Here is an 18867-nt window from a genome sequence, read left to right as displayed (position 1 = left end):
CTGGTAAGGCCTCACCTTGAGTATACAGTGCAGTTTTTGACTCCAGTCCTTAAGAAGAATATTAATGAGCTGGAGATAGTGCAGAGACATGCAACTAAACTAGTAAAAGGGATGGAAGATTTAAGCTATAAGGTTAGACTGTCGAGGTTGGGGTTGTTTTCTCTGGAAAAGAGGGGCTTGTGAGGGGACATGATTACTCTGTACAAGTACATTAGAGGGGTTTATAGGCAGATGGGGGTGTTCTTTTTTCCCATAAAAACAATCAACGCACAAGAGGCCACCCCTTTAGATTAGAGGAATGGAGCTTCCATTTGAAGCAGCATAGGTGCTTTTTCATGGTGAGGGCAGTGAGGTTGTGGAATGCCCTTCCTAATGATGTTGTAATGGCAGATTCTCTTAATGCCTTTAAGAGGGGCCTGGATGAGTTCTTGAACAAGCATAGTATCCAAGGCTATTGTGATACTAATATCTACAGTCAGTATTAATGGTTGTATATATGTATGTGAGTGTAAAGATTGGGGAGTATAGGTTTGTGTGTGCTGAGTTTACTTGGAAGGGTTGAAATTGATGGACTCTGGTCTTTTTTCAACCCTATGTAACTATGTAAGAGGTAAGGGTTGCCTAGGGCGCCCGGTCAGCTCAGCCTGCCCCTGGTCCTTAGCATGCAGCACCAGCCAGATGGATTAAAATAAAGAATTTTATTGTTCACATAAAAACATCAGGGAAATGTAGCAGGCTTCACCCTAAAAAAAAACACAAGCTTGGCTTGAAGCATTTCATTGCACATAGCCACTTCCTCAGAAGATATATGATTACAATTCAAGTAGGGTTAAATACCCACACAAGAACCTCCTTCAATTGTAACCATATAGCTTCTGAGGAAGTGGCTATGTGCCATGAAATGCCACGCATTTTTTAGCCATGCTTAAATTGTGTGTAGAGAGGGAGCTATCTAATATGTGGGAACAAACTATTTTAGTATTTATATAATAAAATATTGTACCAAATAAATACCTGTTGCTCTCTAAACCTATATTTCTAACAGTCTCAACTAAATTAAATTATGTAGAACAAGGTTACACATTATATGTAGTGATGAGCAAACCTGTACCATTTTGTTTCGGTGAAAAATTCACAAAACTACAGGAAGAATTCACGAAATGGTGAAAATTCATGAAACGCTGGTGTTCACAACTGTTTTGTCAAACACTGCTTTTTTTTATGCAACCTCGTCCATTCGGACACAACTGCGCCCAATTTTTACAGGACCACGCCCATTTTGCCGTGATCACACTTATTTTGATGTGACCACAACTTTTTTTTGACATGCAACAAATGTTTTTCTGCCAAATTTTCACAGAAAATTCACAAAGCAACTTACCAATGGCGAAATGTGGAAAATTAACTGTGAATCTATGCCTGGATAATCACTAATTATATGCTTAAAGATGGGAGGGAGAAGTAATCTAAAAAGCAAAAGAAGAAGGCTTTACTCTATTTTGGCAAAATGCTATATCTAAGTGAAGCATTGAATACTTAAGAAGAATGAAGTTGTTCACCACTGCATAAGATGGTGATCAATTTAATCCGCAACATCACTGCATATATGGGGGGGGGAAAGGTTGCCACCTGGGTTGCCTAGGGCGCCCTGCTAGATTAGCCCACCACTGCTTAAGTCAGTTCCTAATATTTGTACAATGGTGGAAGAAGTAGCAAATAAAAGATCTCTTTTAGGTCCACTAGATGGAATGCTTGAGCCTGCTGATATAAGTACTATATTGGCAAAAGGATTTGTTTCAATTAAATGTTAGTAAAGGTTATTAGGTATTTTAATATATGTGAGACATATAGTTATACAGTATAGAACATCAGAGAAGGTCCCCTCCATCCATTAAATTCTTAATGCCACAGCCAACACAGGCTATAAGGGGTAGCCAGTGGTCCTGGAGTAGCTACTATAGGAAAGAAGAACTTAAATATTAATACCGGTATTATTAAAGCACTAATGTGCCTTCATGTTTTGTTTTCTCTTTTTATATTTAATATTTATGTCCTATATTTTGTGTTTGTTGATTAATGATTTTGTTTGTCTTTTCAACCTTAAAAAGCACATTACTAGCTTTTTTAGCTTGTGTCAGTATGATGCTGTACTCTTTTTAAAAACAAGAGGTTCTTGATCATCATTTACATTTCAATATTCATATTACTTAAATTATTTTCCTGTTTGAAGGTCCAGCCTCAGAGTGGAAATACTAAAAGACTTTGAGAGTGTTACTGTAACCAACTGTAAGAGTAAGTACATGGTAAACTACTTAATACTGATTTACTAGAATTTATTTTTTTCTGGCCTTTAAAGTTCATAAACTTGACATTGTATAGATTTGAATTAAACCAAATCAATGTTGTATTCATAAAATGTTGAGTTAACATTCGAAAATCCCAAATTTTTCGAGCTGAAAGTATTATTCGAAATATCTAGAACTAAAAAGAAAATATTCTTTTACCCAAAATTACTGTCAATTGCTAACAATAGTTTGTTGCACTCATTGTTTATCAGGGATTTTTTTTATCCAATTTTACAAACTTACAAGCATCGTACATTCATGTCTTATATGGAATGGTTCAAAAGAGTTCAAACGTGAGGGAAAAAAATTAGAAAAATATATTTTGAAAAGAAAAAAGGAAAACAACAGAACAGATTTGAGGGTGATATATATTTATATAAATATATATATATATATATATATATATATATTGTGGGGATTTAGCTGGTAGCAGCCGGTAGCGGATGGAAATCTGGGCTTCACAGATGAGACAGACAACTCGGGTTTGCAACCAAAATGATCAGGCTCCTGCCTGTGCTTTATTTTCCACAGTAAAGCAGTATATATCACAACTTGGTATTTGCAAGTAAACAGTTCAAGAAAACATAAGTCTCACCAGACTGTAGTTTCAACAAACGGGATACCCAAATCCTCACTGCCAATGCCCGGCAGTCCTTTTCTGGAGTCCCAGAATCAGGGGAGCTTGTCATCAGTCCAGCCTGCCCCTCTCAGTCTCTCTCAGAAATTGAACTATCTGGTCACGACTCCCACTGCTCCTTCGCAGTGGCAGGTGGCACCCCCAGCTCCTCTGGGAGTCCCTAACACAGGCAGCCCTCCTGCTCTGTGCCCTGCTCTGAGCGTGACCTTCAATCAGACAAGGATCAACCTCCAAGTCTCTCAGCAACTGAACCCCTTGCTGCCAGGCTCACCTTAAATGATTCAGCTGTTGCCTAATTGGCTCCAGCATTCCCTAATTGGCTCCAGCAATCCCTAGCCATACTTCAGGGTCCTAGCCTCTCCTGCCCTGGAGATTTAAAGGAGCCAGTACCTCAGCCTGGGTGTTATATATCTGCCATCCAACAGCCAAGTCTCACTGAGACAAGCCTTTTTGTAACATACCTCCCCCCTCTGTTCGAGCCCGTGGGTTCGGACACTGATTACCACCATACAGTAGGACCTTGATAATGCATCTGCATTACCTTGCAGTTGGCCTGCTCGGTGTTCTACCGTAAAATTGAAGTTCTTCAAGGAAAGAAACCACCATGTCATCCTTGCATTCTTCACAATATATATAAAGCAGCAGAGAAGAACGGCACTCACAGGAAATTTTTCACACTGGAGACATCAAATAGTTTTATCAGTAGTGAGGTTCTTTATTAGTCTGACGTTCAGTTCCTACAGGAACTTTAGTCAGGGACAACAGTATTGTAGTGCACAGTGAACGCTATTTAAGCCCAAAAGGGCGACAAAGTGGTTGCTAGGCAACAAAAAAACATACAAACTTAATGTGAAAATATAGACATACACCATAGATTAGACAAGCAGTATGAGGAGCATGGACTCCTTCGGTATGACCTCCTGAGCGAGGCAAACAAAAATAACAATACAGAGGGTACATAAAATCAGACAGCACATTCTCCTGAGCGCTACTATAATAGCGCTATTAAATGCTCAGGAGGTCATACCGAAGGAGTCCATGCTCCTCATACTGTTTGTCTAATCTATGGTGTATGTCTATATTTTCACATTAAGATTGTATGTTTTTTGTTGCCTAGCAACCACTTTGGCACCCTTTTGGGCTTAAATAGCGTTCCTTTGCACTACAATACTGTTGTCCCTGATGAAAGTTCCTGTAGGAACTGAAACGTCGAACTAATAAAGAACCTCACTACTGATAAAACCATTTGATGTCTCCAGTGTGAAAAATTTCCTGTGAGTGCTTTGTACATTGCTCCACTGTCCAGGCACCCAGGTAGCGTTCCAAACTTTTGGTGTGCAGCTTTTGAACTGTTTATATATATATATATATATATATATATATATATATATTCCCTCGGCGCTAGGCTTGCTCTTCATGTGCTCTGTTCTGCGCTGCTCATTGTGTTACACTACTTACCTTCACATTGTCTGGTGCTCTCCGTAAATGTTCTTTCCAATTTTCATTTACTGTAGTTGGTGTTACCTCCTCTGTTTGAATGTGTGTTTTCTGTTAGCCATAGGGGCAATGGCTACATTTTGATAAGGTGTGGATACTTTGCTACTTTGTTCGTATTTTTTTGGCTTGCTTACAACAGAGCGACATTTTTCTAATTGTTACTATATATCTATTATCTTTCTTCGTTGGACTATGGCAGCTTTAGCTTGGCAGCGGGATCTGTTGGTCCCTTTCTCTCCCTTGCACTGGTATCCCTCATTACAAAAATAGTTGTGGAACAATGCAGTTACCACTATTTACTTGAACATTGGTCTGGAACAGTAGGAGATACAATAGGAATGCTGTGTTGGTTTTATGTCCCTCCCCGCGTGCAGGGTACCAATACCACATATGCGGACCACTCTCCTACATCTAATATTTGCGCCTGGGCTCATGGCCTTTACTGACAGCCCTTTATCCTAAGCTGGACACGGTATTGTACCATCAGCATACTGCCTTTCATATAGCACAGGTTCTGATGATCTACCTGATCAAATAAACATATGTGAATTTGAGGTGTTGCCATTTTTACTGGATCAAAAAACATACGTGAGTTTGAGATGTTGCCATGTTTATTTTATTTTATATTTTTTATTTGTTTATTGTTTTTTATTTTTTCTTAAATTCATTTTCTTTCTTTGTCGTTCTGGTCCATGTGTTGGTTTTATGTCCCTCCCCGCGTGCAGGGTACCAATACCACATATGCGGACCAGTCTCCTACATTTAATATTTGCGCCTGGGCTCATGGCCTTTACTGATAGCCCTTTATCCTAAGCTGGACACGGTATTGTACCATCAGCATACTGCATTTCATATAGCACAGGTTCTGATGATCTACCTGATCAAATAAACATACGTGAATTTGAGGTGTTGCCATTTTTACTGGATCAAAAAACATACGTGAGTTTGAGATGTTGCCATGTTTATTTTATTTTATATTTTTTATTTGTTTATTGTTTTTCATTTTTTCTTATATTCATTTTTTTTCTTTGTTGTTCTGGTCCATGTGTTGGTTTTATGTCCCTCCCCGCGTGCAGGGTACCAATACCACATATGCGGACCACTCTCCTACATCTAATATTTGCGCCTGGGCTCATGGCCTTTACTGACAGCCCTTTATCCTAAGCTGGACACGGTATTGTACCATCAGCATACTGCCTTTCATATAGCACAGGTTCTGATGATCTACCTGATCAAATAAACATATGTGAATTTGAGGTGTTGCCATTTTTACTGGATCAAAAAACATACGTGAGTTTGAGATGTTGCCATGTTTATTTTATTTTATATTTTTTATTTGTTTATTGTTTTTTATTTTTTCTTAAATTCATTTTCTTTCTTTGTCGTTCTGGTCCATGTGTTGGTTTTATGTCCCTCCCCGCGTGCAGGGTACCAATACCACATATGCGGACCAGTCTCCTACATTTAATATTTGCGCCTGGGCTCATGGCCTTTACTGACAGCCCTTTATCCTAAGCTGGACACGGTATTGTACCATCAGCATACTGCATTTCATATAGCACAGGTTCTGATGATCTACCTGATCAAATGAACATACATGAATTTGAGGTGTTGCCATTTTTACTGGATCAAAAAACATATGTGAGTTTGAGATGTTGCCATGTTATTTATTTATTTTAGATTTTTTTATTTTTCATTTGTTTATTGTTTTTTATTTTTTCTTATATTCATTTTCTTTCTTTGTCGTTCTGGTCCATCTCATGCTGCCGTCTAGGTGTCCTTCTCCTGTACCTTTCGCTCTGCACAAACCAAGGGACATGATGTTCTGATTCCAAGCTGTAATAGTGTATAATAAAAAAAAAGTGTACATAAATTTTCCCTAAATTGTTTTCAGTTTTATGTTAAACCAGTGTCTACCACATAGGGACACGTTATCTGTACTTTGCCGATATCTAGCCCCACACTCTACTTTGTCGATGCGGCACAGAATATTGAGGCTCTAACACGGGTGATGGTCTTTGGCCATACATTTCCTATTTTTCCTTGTATGCATCTACCTTCGATGTGGGGTACTTCTTCTATTCTTGACTTCAATTTTCATTACTCGTAATACTTGTCAGGAACAGCTGCTCATTTTTTTTCTTTTTTCTTTTTTTGTCTTTTTGCTGTAAAAAAAGAATTTGGGTCTCTTATGCTGTTATCCTTGACTACTCACCTGAGTGTTGATGTGCTTCCCTGGGATACGTGGGTGTGGGGTGTTTGCAATGTTTTACGTCATTTGTTCACATCACTGTTTGTTTTTCCCACCATATGCAGTATTTATGGTTCACTTTCACTTGGCTTTGTAACTTTGACAAAGGCTGGTGTGACAGCCGAAACGTTGTTTCACCTCTACAATAAAAAATCTGTGTTTTTTCATAAGTCCTGTGAGAGTGGCTTCCTTGACTGTCTATATATATATATATTGTGAGAGATGCAATGGGAAAGGTCATTATTTGGTGTATTTCCACCAGTATTTAAGGTGGGATGCAAATGGCCCAAGGTAAAATAACTGGTTTTACAGCAGGTAATGCTGTGTTGGAGGAAATCTCCCATTAAGGTTTTGATTTGGCCAGCTGTAGGGAGCTGCCTGATTAGGCTGCAGGTGAGCAGCCAATAAAAGGGCTGTGTGATTTACACAGGGGGTGGGAGTTGGAATTGAACGCTGACTGAGTGAAGGTCACTCTCAGAGCAGGGCACAGAGCAGGAGGGCTGCCTGTGTTAGGAACTCCCAGAGGAGCTGGGGGTGCCACCTGCCACTGCCAGGAAGCAGAGGGAGTGCTGACCGAACGGATGAGTGCTGAGAGGGCTCAGCAAGGCTTAGTGTGAAGCCTGAGGGTTCCAGAGCGTGGAAAATAACCCTGGAAGGTGAGAACCCTGAAGAAGGGACATCTCAAAACCCTGAACTGTGTATGAACTATTCTCTTTATGTTTCTGTTGGGAAGAATGGGCCCTTAATACAGCGTTTTTCAACCGCTGTTCCGCGGCACACTAGTGTGCCGCGAGATGTTGCCTGGTGTGCCGTAGGTGAAGACAAGACTCCCCCGGTCCCCTCTGGGACACCTTCCACTTCCTGGCTCCATGATGCCCGGAAATCGTCACTGCCTGTGACGTCATCCGGCATCGGATCCAGGAGGGCGGAGCAACCAGAGAGGAGAGGCAGCACTATCCTGCCCTGGCACAACCCGACCGGGGGGAGCAACTGCCAAGGCCCTGCCCCGACAGACCAGATCCACCAGGGGCCAGGCCCATGCACAGCCGCCCTACTCCCCACTGGAGGACAATCCCGGGACACCCCTGGATGCCGCAGCCTGACATGTAAGAAAACAATTAATAATAATATATATATAATATAAAATTTTTGTGTGTATAAAAAAAAAAAAAAATCAGTGGGGGGGTGGGTTTGTGGAGAAAATGTCCCGGAAATTACTTTCTTTGTGTTTATTTGATTCCTATTCAAGAGAATTACTTTATATATAGTCAATATAGGCACAGAGTTAAATTTTTTAACATTTTCTAATGGTGGTGTGCCTCGTGATTTTTTTCATGAAACAAGTGTGCCTTTGCCCAAAAAAGGTTGAAAAACACTGCCTTAATAAACCTGAGCTTTGCCTGAAGACTTGGTGTCCCTGTCTCTATGCTCCAGATCCTTTGCATGCCTTATTGCCTACCATTGCTAATTCCCCCAAAATTGCGTGTACAGGCATTCAGCATGTCACAATATATATATATATATATATATATATATATATATATATATAAGCAAAAAACAAAAAAAAGCACCAAAAATTTAGCTTAATGCAACATTTCGTCTAAAACATAAGCCATCTTCAGGACACAGGACACTTCAGGGCTTTGCGCAGTTTGTTTGGTGTGCTTCTCAGATATATATTTCATTACTTTATGTAATTGTGTGTCCTGAAGATGGCTTAAGTTTAAGTACCATTTTTTTGCTTTAATACAAGAGTCCTAAGAGTGTTTTTTTTTTGCTTATTACCTATGTGTTACTAACCTTGCACCCAGGCAGTATCTTAAGTTCTCTGTTTGCGCCATGTTTGGACTAAATATATCAAAGTTGAGAAAGGCTTTGTTGCAATTAAATTTGTTTATACTTCACAAGACCTGAGAGTAGCGGTGCCTGTTGATTGAATATATATATAAAAAGTATTTTTAAACAGCACACCTTTAGCTTCAGACAATACCTGCATGCCAGTGCTGGGAAGTAGTAGGCATTTGTAAGTTATGACAGCACTCACAGGAGTTTTCACAAAACACAAAAAGTTTAGAAGTTATTCAGGTTTATTACAAGTGTTTGGCGCCAATGCTGTTGCTAGGCAACCACTATAAACAAAGGTTGTATGCTATGTAACATATATAGCATAAAAAATATCTACACACAAAATCTATATAATGAATAATGTCACACCAATAAATATTACCTAGAGAAGAGTATGACAAAGATGCTTGTATTGCAGGACAAGTGGAACAGCAGGGAATCAGCTTACTCAGAGCCCCATCCTTCTTGTTAGCAAGAAAGCCCATATGCCGTATTCTAATTTTTAGGTATTAGGCAAGCACTTTATGGAGCCTACAGTCAGGGCCGGATTTGTTTTCTGGGTGCCCCTAGGCCACCCCGTTAAATGGCCTGGCCCCCCCAATGTGCATGCGCGAACAAGCGATCAACCGCTCGTCCCCCCTGTTTGCCCATGAGTGCGCATGCGCATACATTTAAAGCCCCATACAGAGCAGTGGGGAGAAGTTCCCACTGCTCCGTATTAAAAAAAAAATTTTAAAATTCCGTTGCGGAGGGGCGGTATGCCGCCCTAGGCCCGGGCCTTTGTGGCCTCTCCATAAATCTGGGCCTGCCTACAGTGCGGGCCACGGAGGTCCAAGTGTGCTGGCAAATCCCCCACCCCTCATACATTATCTACGTACCGATCAGCGCTAATATCCTAAGCGCATTTACCTGCAGCCATCAGCCAATCAAAGCAATTTACTCTTGAAAAAAAAAAAAAGAAACAAAGTATCATAAGCAGTAAAGTATCATAAACAGTAAGAGAAACAATGTGATCTAGGTTGCTTGATCCAGCAATCCTAGGGAAAAAGACACATTAGTTGAAAACAAAATATGATACAGAGAAAGCCACGGAGTAACCAGGGTGGCTAAATAAAACAGCCCAAGGGTAGTGTTTCATTCAGGCCCCTTGGGGCCACACAGTCAAGTCTGTAAATCCATCTGGATTTCTTCTGGATAAGGTCCAAGCCTCTGTTGCCTTCTCATGACAAGGGGTGCTGGTAATCGATGGCACATTTTAAGGAAATGTTGGGCAACTGGTTGAATGGAATCACCTTCTTTGAGAGCTTTGCTGATAGCAGATGGTTTCTGATGCGTTCTTGCAGTGTTGTGACAGTCTTGCCAACATAATATAAAACGCATGGGCATGAGATGATAGTTACATAGTTATATAGGGTTGAAAAAGACCAGAGGCCATCAAGTTCAACCCATCTAAGTAAAACTAGCACACACAAACCTATACTGACCTATCTATACACTCACATACATAAACTATATATACAACCACTAATACTAACTGTAGATATTAGTATCACAATAGCCTTCGATATTCTGCTTGTTCAAAAACTTATCCAGGCCCCTGTTAAAGGCATTAACAGAATCTGCCATTACCACATCTCTAGGAAGGGCATTCCACAGCCTCACTTCCCTTACTATGAAAAAGCACCTACGATGCTTCAAATGGAAGCTCCGTTCCTCTAATCTAAAGGAATGGCCTCTGGTGCATTGATCGTTTTTATGGGAAAAAAAAAACCCTATCTGCCTATATTTCCCTCTAATGTACTTGTACAGAGTAATCATGTCCCCTCGCAAGCGCCTCTTTTCTAGAGAAAACAACCCCAACCGTGACAGTCTAACCTCATAGCTTAAATCTTTCATCCCCTTAACCAGTTTAGTTGCACGTCTCTGCACTCTCTCCAGCTCATTAATATCCTTCTTAAGGACTGGAACCCAAAACTGCACCGCATACTCAAGGTGAGGCCTTACCAGGGACTATAAAGAGGCAAAATAATGTTTTTATCCCTTGAGTCAATGCCCTTTTTTATACAAGACTGGAATTAGACAACTTGTTATCTACAGAAACCCCTAGATCCTTCTCCATTAAGGATACCCCCTACCATTCAGTAGATAGTTTGTGTTTATATTATTTCTACCAAAGTGCATAACTTTGCACTTGTCAACATTGAACCTCATTTTCCAGTTTGCTGCCCAGTTTTCCAAAATCACTCTGTAAAGCGGCAGCATCCTGCACAATTTAGTGTCATTAGCAAACAGTACTCTCTATGCCCACCTCCAGGTCATTAATAAACAAGTTAAAATATAAAGGACCAAGGACTGACCCCTGTGGTACTCCACTAACCACACTGGTCCAATTAGAAAATGTTGCATTTACCACCACTCTTTGTAATCTATCCTTCAGCCAGCTCTCTATCCAATTACAAATATTATGTTCTAGGCCAATATTCCTCAAGTCCAAGTAGATAACATCAACTGCCATTCCAGCATCTAGGTTCCTGCTCACCTCCTCATAAAATGCGACTAAATTAGTCTGGAAAGATCTGTTACCCATAAAACCACACTGGCACAAACTAATAGTATTGTGAACTGCAATGTATTCAAGTACCCTATCCCTTATTACCCCTTCCAAAAGCTCTAACAGACTAACAGGCCTATAGTTTTCAGGCTGAGAGCGGGATCCCTTTTTAAATAACAGCACCACATTAGCAATTCGCCAGTCTCTCGGCACCATGCCAGACCTCAACAAATTCTGAAAAATTAAGTGAAGAGGTTTGGCAATCACAGCGCTCAGCTCATTTAATACCCTGGGATGAATCCCATCCAGTCCTGGACCTTTGTTTACCTTTACATGTTCACGTCTCTTTTGAATTTCATCCTGAGTGACCCATGCGTCAGTAGTAATTACTAGAACTGGGCATATTAAAAGGGAAGCCTTCATTAGCTGGCTCCTCAGATGTATAGACAGATGAAAAATAAGAGTTCAAAATTTCTGCTTTTTCCCCATTCTCATCAACCAACTTACCCCCCGTGATAATAAGGTTCCCACCCCTTCTTGCTTCATTTTTTTACTATTCACATAATTAAAAAATAATTTTGGATTCTTTTTACTCCTAGCTGCAATATCCCTTTCCATCTCTATTTTAGCTTGCCTGATAGCTTTTTTGCATGCTTTATTTGCTTCATTGTACCTGATGAAAATTTCTGCTGTCCCAGCTAACTTGAATGCTTTAAAAGCATGTTTTTCTTACCAACATGGACACTAACACTTTTATTCAGCCATAAAGGTTTTGCTTTGTGATGCCTCTCCTTGCTTACAAGGGAAATATACTGTTGTGTGGAATAACAACTTGACCCAGTTGTGAAGCCTCCTCCATTTGCAACAGTAGCTGGGTCTCATCCCCCTCATCTATACGGGGTGGTTTATAGCATACACCAATGATCATTTTCTTTGTGACCTTCAGCCCCACTAAAATTTCTACCCAAAGAGATTTGACGTTTTCATTGGTAATGTCTTTATTACATAGCTTTAAATCTGACTTTGCATAAAGACAAACCCCTCCACCCTTTTTAATCCTTCTGTCCCTCCTAAATAGTGTATAACCATTTAAATTCATGGCCAGTCGCATTTTTCATCCCACAAAGTCTCAGTGATGCCAATTAAATCATCATTTTCAATACATGCAATAGCCTGCAGCTCACCTAATTTGCCTATTAGCCAGCATGCAGCAGAGATTATTACTTCTCCCTCTGATGTTTACATTAGCTAACGGAGAGTTAGAGCTAAGGTTAAAATTAGTCTGTTTCCCTTGTAACAATGTCAGCTCCATATCTGATAAACTATATGCCCCCCTCACTCCTACCTCACAACCCTTTACTAGTCCCACTGCCTCATCTGTAAATGACATATGTTGAAAGACAACTTAGTCTGAAGTTAATCTGGGCTGGTGAGGAGACACCTGCACGTAACAGTCAGGGCATTTGTAGCATCCAAGTTTTTACCATGTAAAAAGCCAATCACATTGACCGCTTCCTGATTTTTTAAAATCCGTCTTGACCAGGAAATCTCTTTAACTGCTGCCTCTTCTGTACCCTAATATTGGTATATTAGCCTGGTTTAGTGTGGGCAATTCATCCTGGTTTACCATTGGACAGTTTTTGTTAATACTTTTGGATAATAGTTGAGATGTTAAAGAAAACGTCATGGTAAAAATTAGAGGAGTGGGTAGACTGGCTTGTGGGTTCTATTTATTAAGCAAGTCCTCTTGGTTAAGGGCCCATTGTAGTTGTTCCTGTAATTGGTGCTCTTTGTATCCTCATTCCAGGAACCTGTCATACATTTCATTGAGCTTTAGGCTGGCCGTTTCTTTGGAGCTATTGTTCTTAATAACTCTCAAAAATTGAGAGTATGGTATACCCCTGATAGTAGTAGGTGGATGGTGGCTAGATGCATGCAAGATAAAATTTTGGTAAGTTCATAACTTTGAACCTCATTTTCCAGTTTGCTGTGCAGTTTTCCAAATCACTCTGCAAAGTGGCAGAATCCTCCATGGAACTTATAGTTTTGCACAATTTAGTATCATCAGCAAAACTAGAAACAGTACTTTCTATGCCCACCTCCAGGTCATTAATAAACAAGTTAAAAAGCAAAGGACCAAGGACTGACCCCTGTGGTACTCCACTAACCACACTGGTCCAATTAGAAAGTGTTCCATTTACCACCACTCTCTGTAATCTATCCTTCAGCCAGTTCTCTATCCAATTACAAATATCATGTTCTAGGCCAATATTTCTCAGTTTTATCATTAACCTTCTGTGAGGTACTGTTTCAAACACTCTGGCAGTCTGGCAAGATCTGTTACGCATAAAACCATGCTAGCACAAACTTATAATATTGTGAACTGCAATGTATTCAAGTACCCTATCCCTTATTACCCCTTCCAAAAACTTTCCCACTGCTGATGTCAGACTAACAGGCCTATAGTTTTCAGGATGAGAGTGGGATCCCTTTTTAAATAATGGCACCACATTAGCAATTCGCCAGTCTCTCGGCACCATGCCAGACCTCAACAAATCCTGAAAAATTAAGTGAAGAGGCTTGGCAATCACAGCGCTAAGCTCGTTTAATACCCTGGGAAGAATACCATCCGGCCCTGGACCTTTGTTTACCTTTCAAGTCTCTTTGGAATTCCCCCCCAAGTGACCCATGCATCATTAGGTATATTACTAGATCTTGGCATATTAAAAGGGAAGCCCTCATAAGCTGGCTCCTCAGATGCATAGACAGATCAAAAATAATTGTTCAAAATGTCTGCTTTTTCCCTGTTCTAATCAACCAACTTACGCTCCCCCCCCACGTGATAATAAGGTTCCCACCCCTTCTTGCTTCATTTTTTTTTACTATTCACATAATTCAAAAATAATTTTGGATTCTTTTTACTCCTAGCTGCAATACCCCTTTCCATCTTTATTTTAGCTTGCCTTTTGCATTTGCTTCCTTGTACCTGATGAAAGTTTCCACTGTCCCAGCTAACTTTAATGTTTTAAAAGCACGTTTTTTCTTACCAACCTGAACACTAACACTTTTATTCAACCATAAAGGTTTTGCTTTTCGATACCTCTCCTTGCTTACAAGGGGGATATACTGATCCATATACTTGCAAAGCAATGTTTTAAAGATGTTCCATTTTCCTTCTGTGTCTAACCCTATGAAAAGCCTTTCCCAGTTGACACATTGCAGAGATGCCCTTATACTGGCAAAGTCTGCATGTTTAAAATTGAGCATTTTAGTTAATAACTTATAGAGCTGTCTCTGCAGCATTATCTCAAAGGAGACCATGTTGTGATCACTGGTCTCTAAATGCTCACCCACACAAATGTTAGAGATGAGTTCAGTATTATTAGATATAACCAGATCCAAAATGGAGTCATTCCTAGTAGGTTCTTGAACCACCTGAAATAAAAAGTTGTAATTTAGCATATTTACAAACCTACTAGCCTTTTCTGACTTAGCCACCCCATTACTCTAGTCAATGTCCGGATAATTAAAGTCCCCCATAATAACAACTTGACCTTGTTGTGTAGCCTCCTCCATTTGCAATAGTAACTGGGCCTCATCCCCCACACTAATGTGGGGGACGAGGGTTTATAGCATACACCAATTATCATTTTCTTTGTAACCTTTAGCCTTGCTGAAATTTCTACCCAAAGAAATTCAACATTTTAATTGGTAATGTCTTTACTATACGGTTTTAAATCTGACTTTACATAAAGACAAACCCCTGCACCCTTTTTAATCCCTTTGTCCCTCCTAAAAAGTGTGTAACCATTTAAATTCACAGCCTAGTTGCATTTTTCATTCCACCAGGTCCCAGTGATGCCAATTAAATCATAATTTTCAACACATGCAATAGCCTGCAGCTCCCCTAATTTACCCAACAAGCTCCGTGCATTAGCCAGCATGCAGTGGAGATTACTACTTCTCCCTCTGATATTTACATTAGCTAACGGAGAGTTAGAGCTAAGGTGAATATTAGTCTGTTTCCCTTGTAACAACGGAATCTCCTTATTCGATAAACTATATGCCCCCCTCACTCCTCCCCCACGACCCTTTGCTAATCCCACTGCCCCTTTTACACAAGCTTTCCCATAAAACTCTAGCTCACCCACCCACCCCTCCCTTGTCTAGTTTAAACACTAATTTTTTCAGAGTTTAAAAGCCATCTTTTTTTTTGATGACCCCAGTGCTCTTCCTTACAATACCCCCTCAAAATTCTGGAGGAAAAAAAAAAAGCAAACGGAATTTCGAAGCACACAAACCCCCACTAACACAAAAAAAAAATACAGCAAAAAAATATCAGCACACTCAAAACATCTTCCCCACAGCTCAAAATTTTGTCGCATGTCAACCCAACTTCACCTGAGTACGCAAAAATATAATATGTGGAAACAAATTTTAGAATAGCAATCATACCTGAATTTGCATGTGCCCCCCCACACTTATACTGCCCCCCATTAAACTGGAAACAGAAACATTGTAAAGCTGCTACAATAAATGGTTACTGCTCAGACGGTGCATATGATTATACAGCAGCCATCTTGGGATGAAATATGTGCTCTGCAGTGCTTTACTATAAATCTAAGGTTTCCTGCAGTGCAAACTCACTAAAAGTGCCCCACAACACACACTTGAAAAAGGCTTCTACCCGAAACATGTAGGGGCACATTTACTTATCCACAAACACTCCGACCGTTTGCTTGATCGGTCTTATCGTATTTTCCGCGACTTTTTCGTACCTTGCGCAACTTTTTCAATGATTGCACGATTTTTCCATATTTTTAGCGTTTTGCCGTTGTTTTCAATCATTCGGCATGAAAATTTTGTGACTTTTGGATCGCCAATACGATATTATCGTGACTAACACGATTTTTTCGAAAGCATTTTCGGGATATTTGTGATCTTCAGAAATTTTCGTTTCCAATCCGTTTTTTCCCATTCAGGATTCAAACTTGTGTTTTGATAAATCTGCCCCATAGTGTGCTGACACTGCTAATAAAAACAGCATTGCAGTTTTGAAATGCTGCCTGGAGCTGTTTGATTCTTTTGTATTTGATTTTGGATAGATTTTTCTAAGTGAATGCAACAAAAGAAAAGAACAAAGCTTGTGTTTCAGAAGTCTGTTTTTTAACATACGCACTGATTTTCCAACATAGAATTTACCAAACGGGCATGTGATCAGGTATATGACACCTTCTGTTCGACAGCTGAAATAATCACTGATCACATGTCTCTGATTGAATCTGTCCCTGTAATTTATCCTCAATCTCTTTATCTCTTAATCTTTATTATTACAATCCTGAGAAAACATTGGCATATTCTTGGCACTGATGTAACTTTGCAAACATATGAGGGAGATTTTTCAAGAACTTGCTGCAGAAGATCCCCAAATTACAAGATAAATTGGTCTCAAGCCATTTCCAATATAATGCTCGGGCAGGTAAAAATAAGATGAAAGGAACATATATATGTGGTAAATGTAAAGCCTGTGGACACATTTAGAATTTACAATCTAATATAATGGGCAGATTCAATCTGAGACATGTGATCAATGATTATTTCAACTGTCGAATGGAAGGTGTCATATACCTGTTCACATGCCCGTGTGGTAAATTCTATGTTGGCAAATCGCACGTATCATAAAAAAAAGAATTCTGGAACATGTAAGAAATATTGAACAATCGAAGAAAGATGCCCTTGTTACCAACAAACTGACCCCTATTGCGAGACATTTTTTAGAATCAAATGATGGGAACAGTGCAGGGCTGAGGATATCAGGTCTTTCCAGTGTTAATTTAGGTCTGAGAGGTGGTAACCTTGATAAAGCCCTTTTACAAAAAGAATTTATAAAGATTTTATAATTGATTTGGTGCCCCCCGTCCTCTATCTTTGTGTCTCCTATACCTATTGGAAAGTGCTGGATGCTAGTAATGAGTAGCTTCTTATTCACTGGAGGGCGTTGTGATACCAATAAGGAGATGTCCGTACTCCTGCATGGCGCAATGTGGGTGTGGACGGACTGTGTGAACGGTGCGCCAATGAATGGCTTAAGATAGATTTAAAAGAAGAGGACTGATGGGGCGTGTGTAAGTCTTTGACAAAGCTCCCAGTTGTGGAGCAAAATGCATGTCAGGCAGTGCAATCTGTGGGAAGGTGGGAGGTTGAAAGGTGTTTATTGGGCTTTTGTAATGGTGTGGGTGGCTTTAGTTGTGGGGTATGAGGTTGGGAAAGGGGACGCTGCCTATGAAAGTACTGAATTATCAGGGTGGGTGTGTGATACAAGGGGGGATCGCTATTCCATTCAGATCAACTCGATAACACCAGGACAGGTGAATACGTCATCACTGAATTTAGATGGGTGGACTATTTTCTGGCTTTCCTATCTGAGAGACGCTTTGGCAACATTTATTAACTTCCACACTTGATGTAATGAGTTGGATACATTTGTTACTGATTATGTTTTGAGACATTAGTAACACTCGCTATATGGGTGGGGAATTCTAAGCGAACAGATACAATTGTTACTAAACAAGGTGGCGATAAGAGTAGCATTAATTTCTTTTAACCCTTTCACTGCCAACCAAAGGGGAACTTCTACTGCCAGACAGTTTTTGAACATTTTGCACTGTTTCACTTTAGGGGTTTTCCTTGGGGGGACTTTTAGTTTACCTAGGAAAACTATATATCGTTTTTCTCAGGACAACCTAAGCTTTCAAAATATGGTGGAATTTTTGTGTAATTCCAATTCTGTAACAAGATATAGGCTTCTAAATGTCTAATGAAAAAAATAATATTTTCCATAATATAAACACATACACCAGAAACAAAAGTGACTTTATGCATGAAAATACAACTGATTTGGAAAGTCCCATGTCTCCTGAATGTGCCAATACCAAATGTATATATTTTTATGGAGATTTCTCACTTGTACAGGTTAAAAACTCCCAGCAGTACACTACCAAATTTCCAAAGCACTGCTCCAGAAAGCTGCATACTTTAGATTTCAAGGTAAAAAATTCCACTAACAGAAGGTTTATCCAAGAAAATTATACATTTTTAGAAAGAACAGATTCTGGGGAATCCAGAATAGGTAGAACTGCCTGTCTATTGCAAACTGCCAAGTTGCAATGCTTTCCTAAAGTTATTGTTTTTTATCAAAATTTGTGAAATTTCTTAAAAATTGCTTCAAAGCTTCCTGTCTATAGTATCTTATCTCCTACAGGTCATAAATTAACCAGATAAAACACCCTAAATATGAACGCCAGGGGTCCACTGAATAGTTTGATGCCCAATATGTATAGGTTTACCTAAGTATGTGGCATGTAGGAGCCCCAATGTGAACATATCCCCATATGATCTATCATTTCTGTCATTCCAGCTTCTGCAAAATCAACACATTTACATGATATTATGTAGGATAAAGCTACAAAAAGTACACTCACCCCAGAAAACCATATATTTTTAGAAAGTACACATTCTCCTGAATTCAAAATGGGTACCCATGTCTTTCTACTCCAAAGTACCAAGCCGCAAAGCTTTCCTAAACTTAGCAATTTTGATAATAATTCCAAAAATCCTCTCAAAGCTTCCAGTTTGCAGCATCTTATCTCCCATGTATCATTAGGTACCAAGATAAAACACCCTGAATTTGAATGCCAGGGGTCCACTGAACAGTATGATGCCTAATATGTATAGGTTTACA

At 39.7% G+C, this 18867-nt stretch overlaps 1 protein-coding gene across 2 annotated transcripts in view; it reads left to right on the top strand.

Annotated features, from left to right (window-relative positions):
* Nucleotides 1–18867, top strand: part of LOC101734002 (NXPE family member 4) — an 85405-nt gene that overhangs the window by 48500 nt on the left and 18038 nt on the right. For both annotated transcript variants that reach the window (XM_031906409.1, XM_031906408.1), the window contains one exon: nt 2231–2292. In XM_031906409.1, coding sequence (XP_031762269.1) covers nt 2231–2292 — 62 coding nt within the window. The remainder of the gene's footprint in view (nt 1–2230; nt 2293–18867) is intronic.

The sequence above is a fragment of the Xenopus tropicalis genome, chromosome 7, assembly GCF_000004195.4.
Source record: "Xenopus tropicalis strain Nigerian chromosome 7, UCB_Xtro_10.0, whole genome shotgun sequence".
NCBI classification, from domain to species: Eukaryota; Metazoa; Chordata; class Amphibia; order Anura; family Pipidae; genus Xenopus; species Xenopus tropicalis.
Note: the sequence above shows the minus strand (reverse complement) of the source record. Positions and strands in the feature narration are given on the sequence as shown.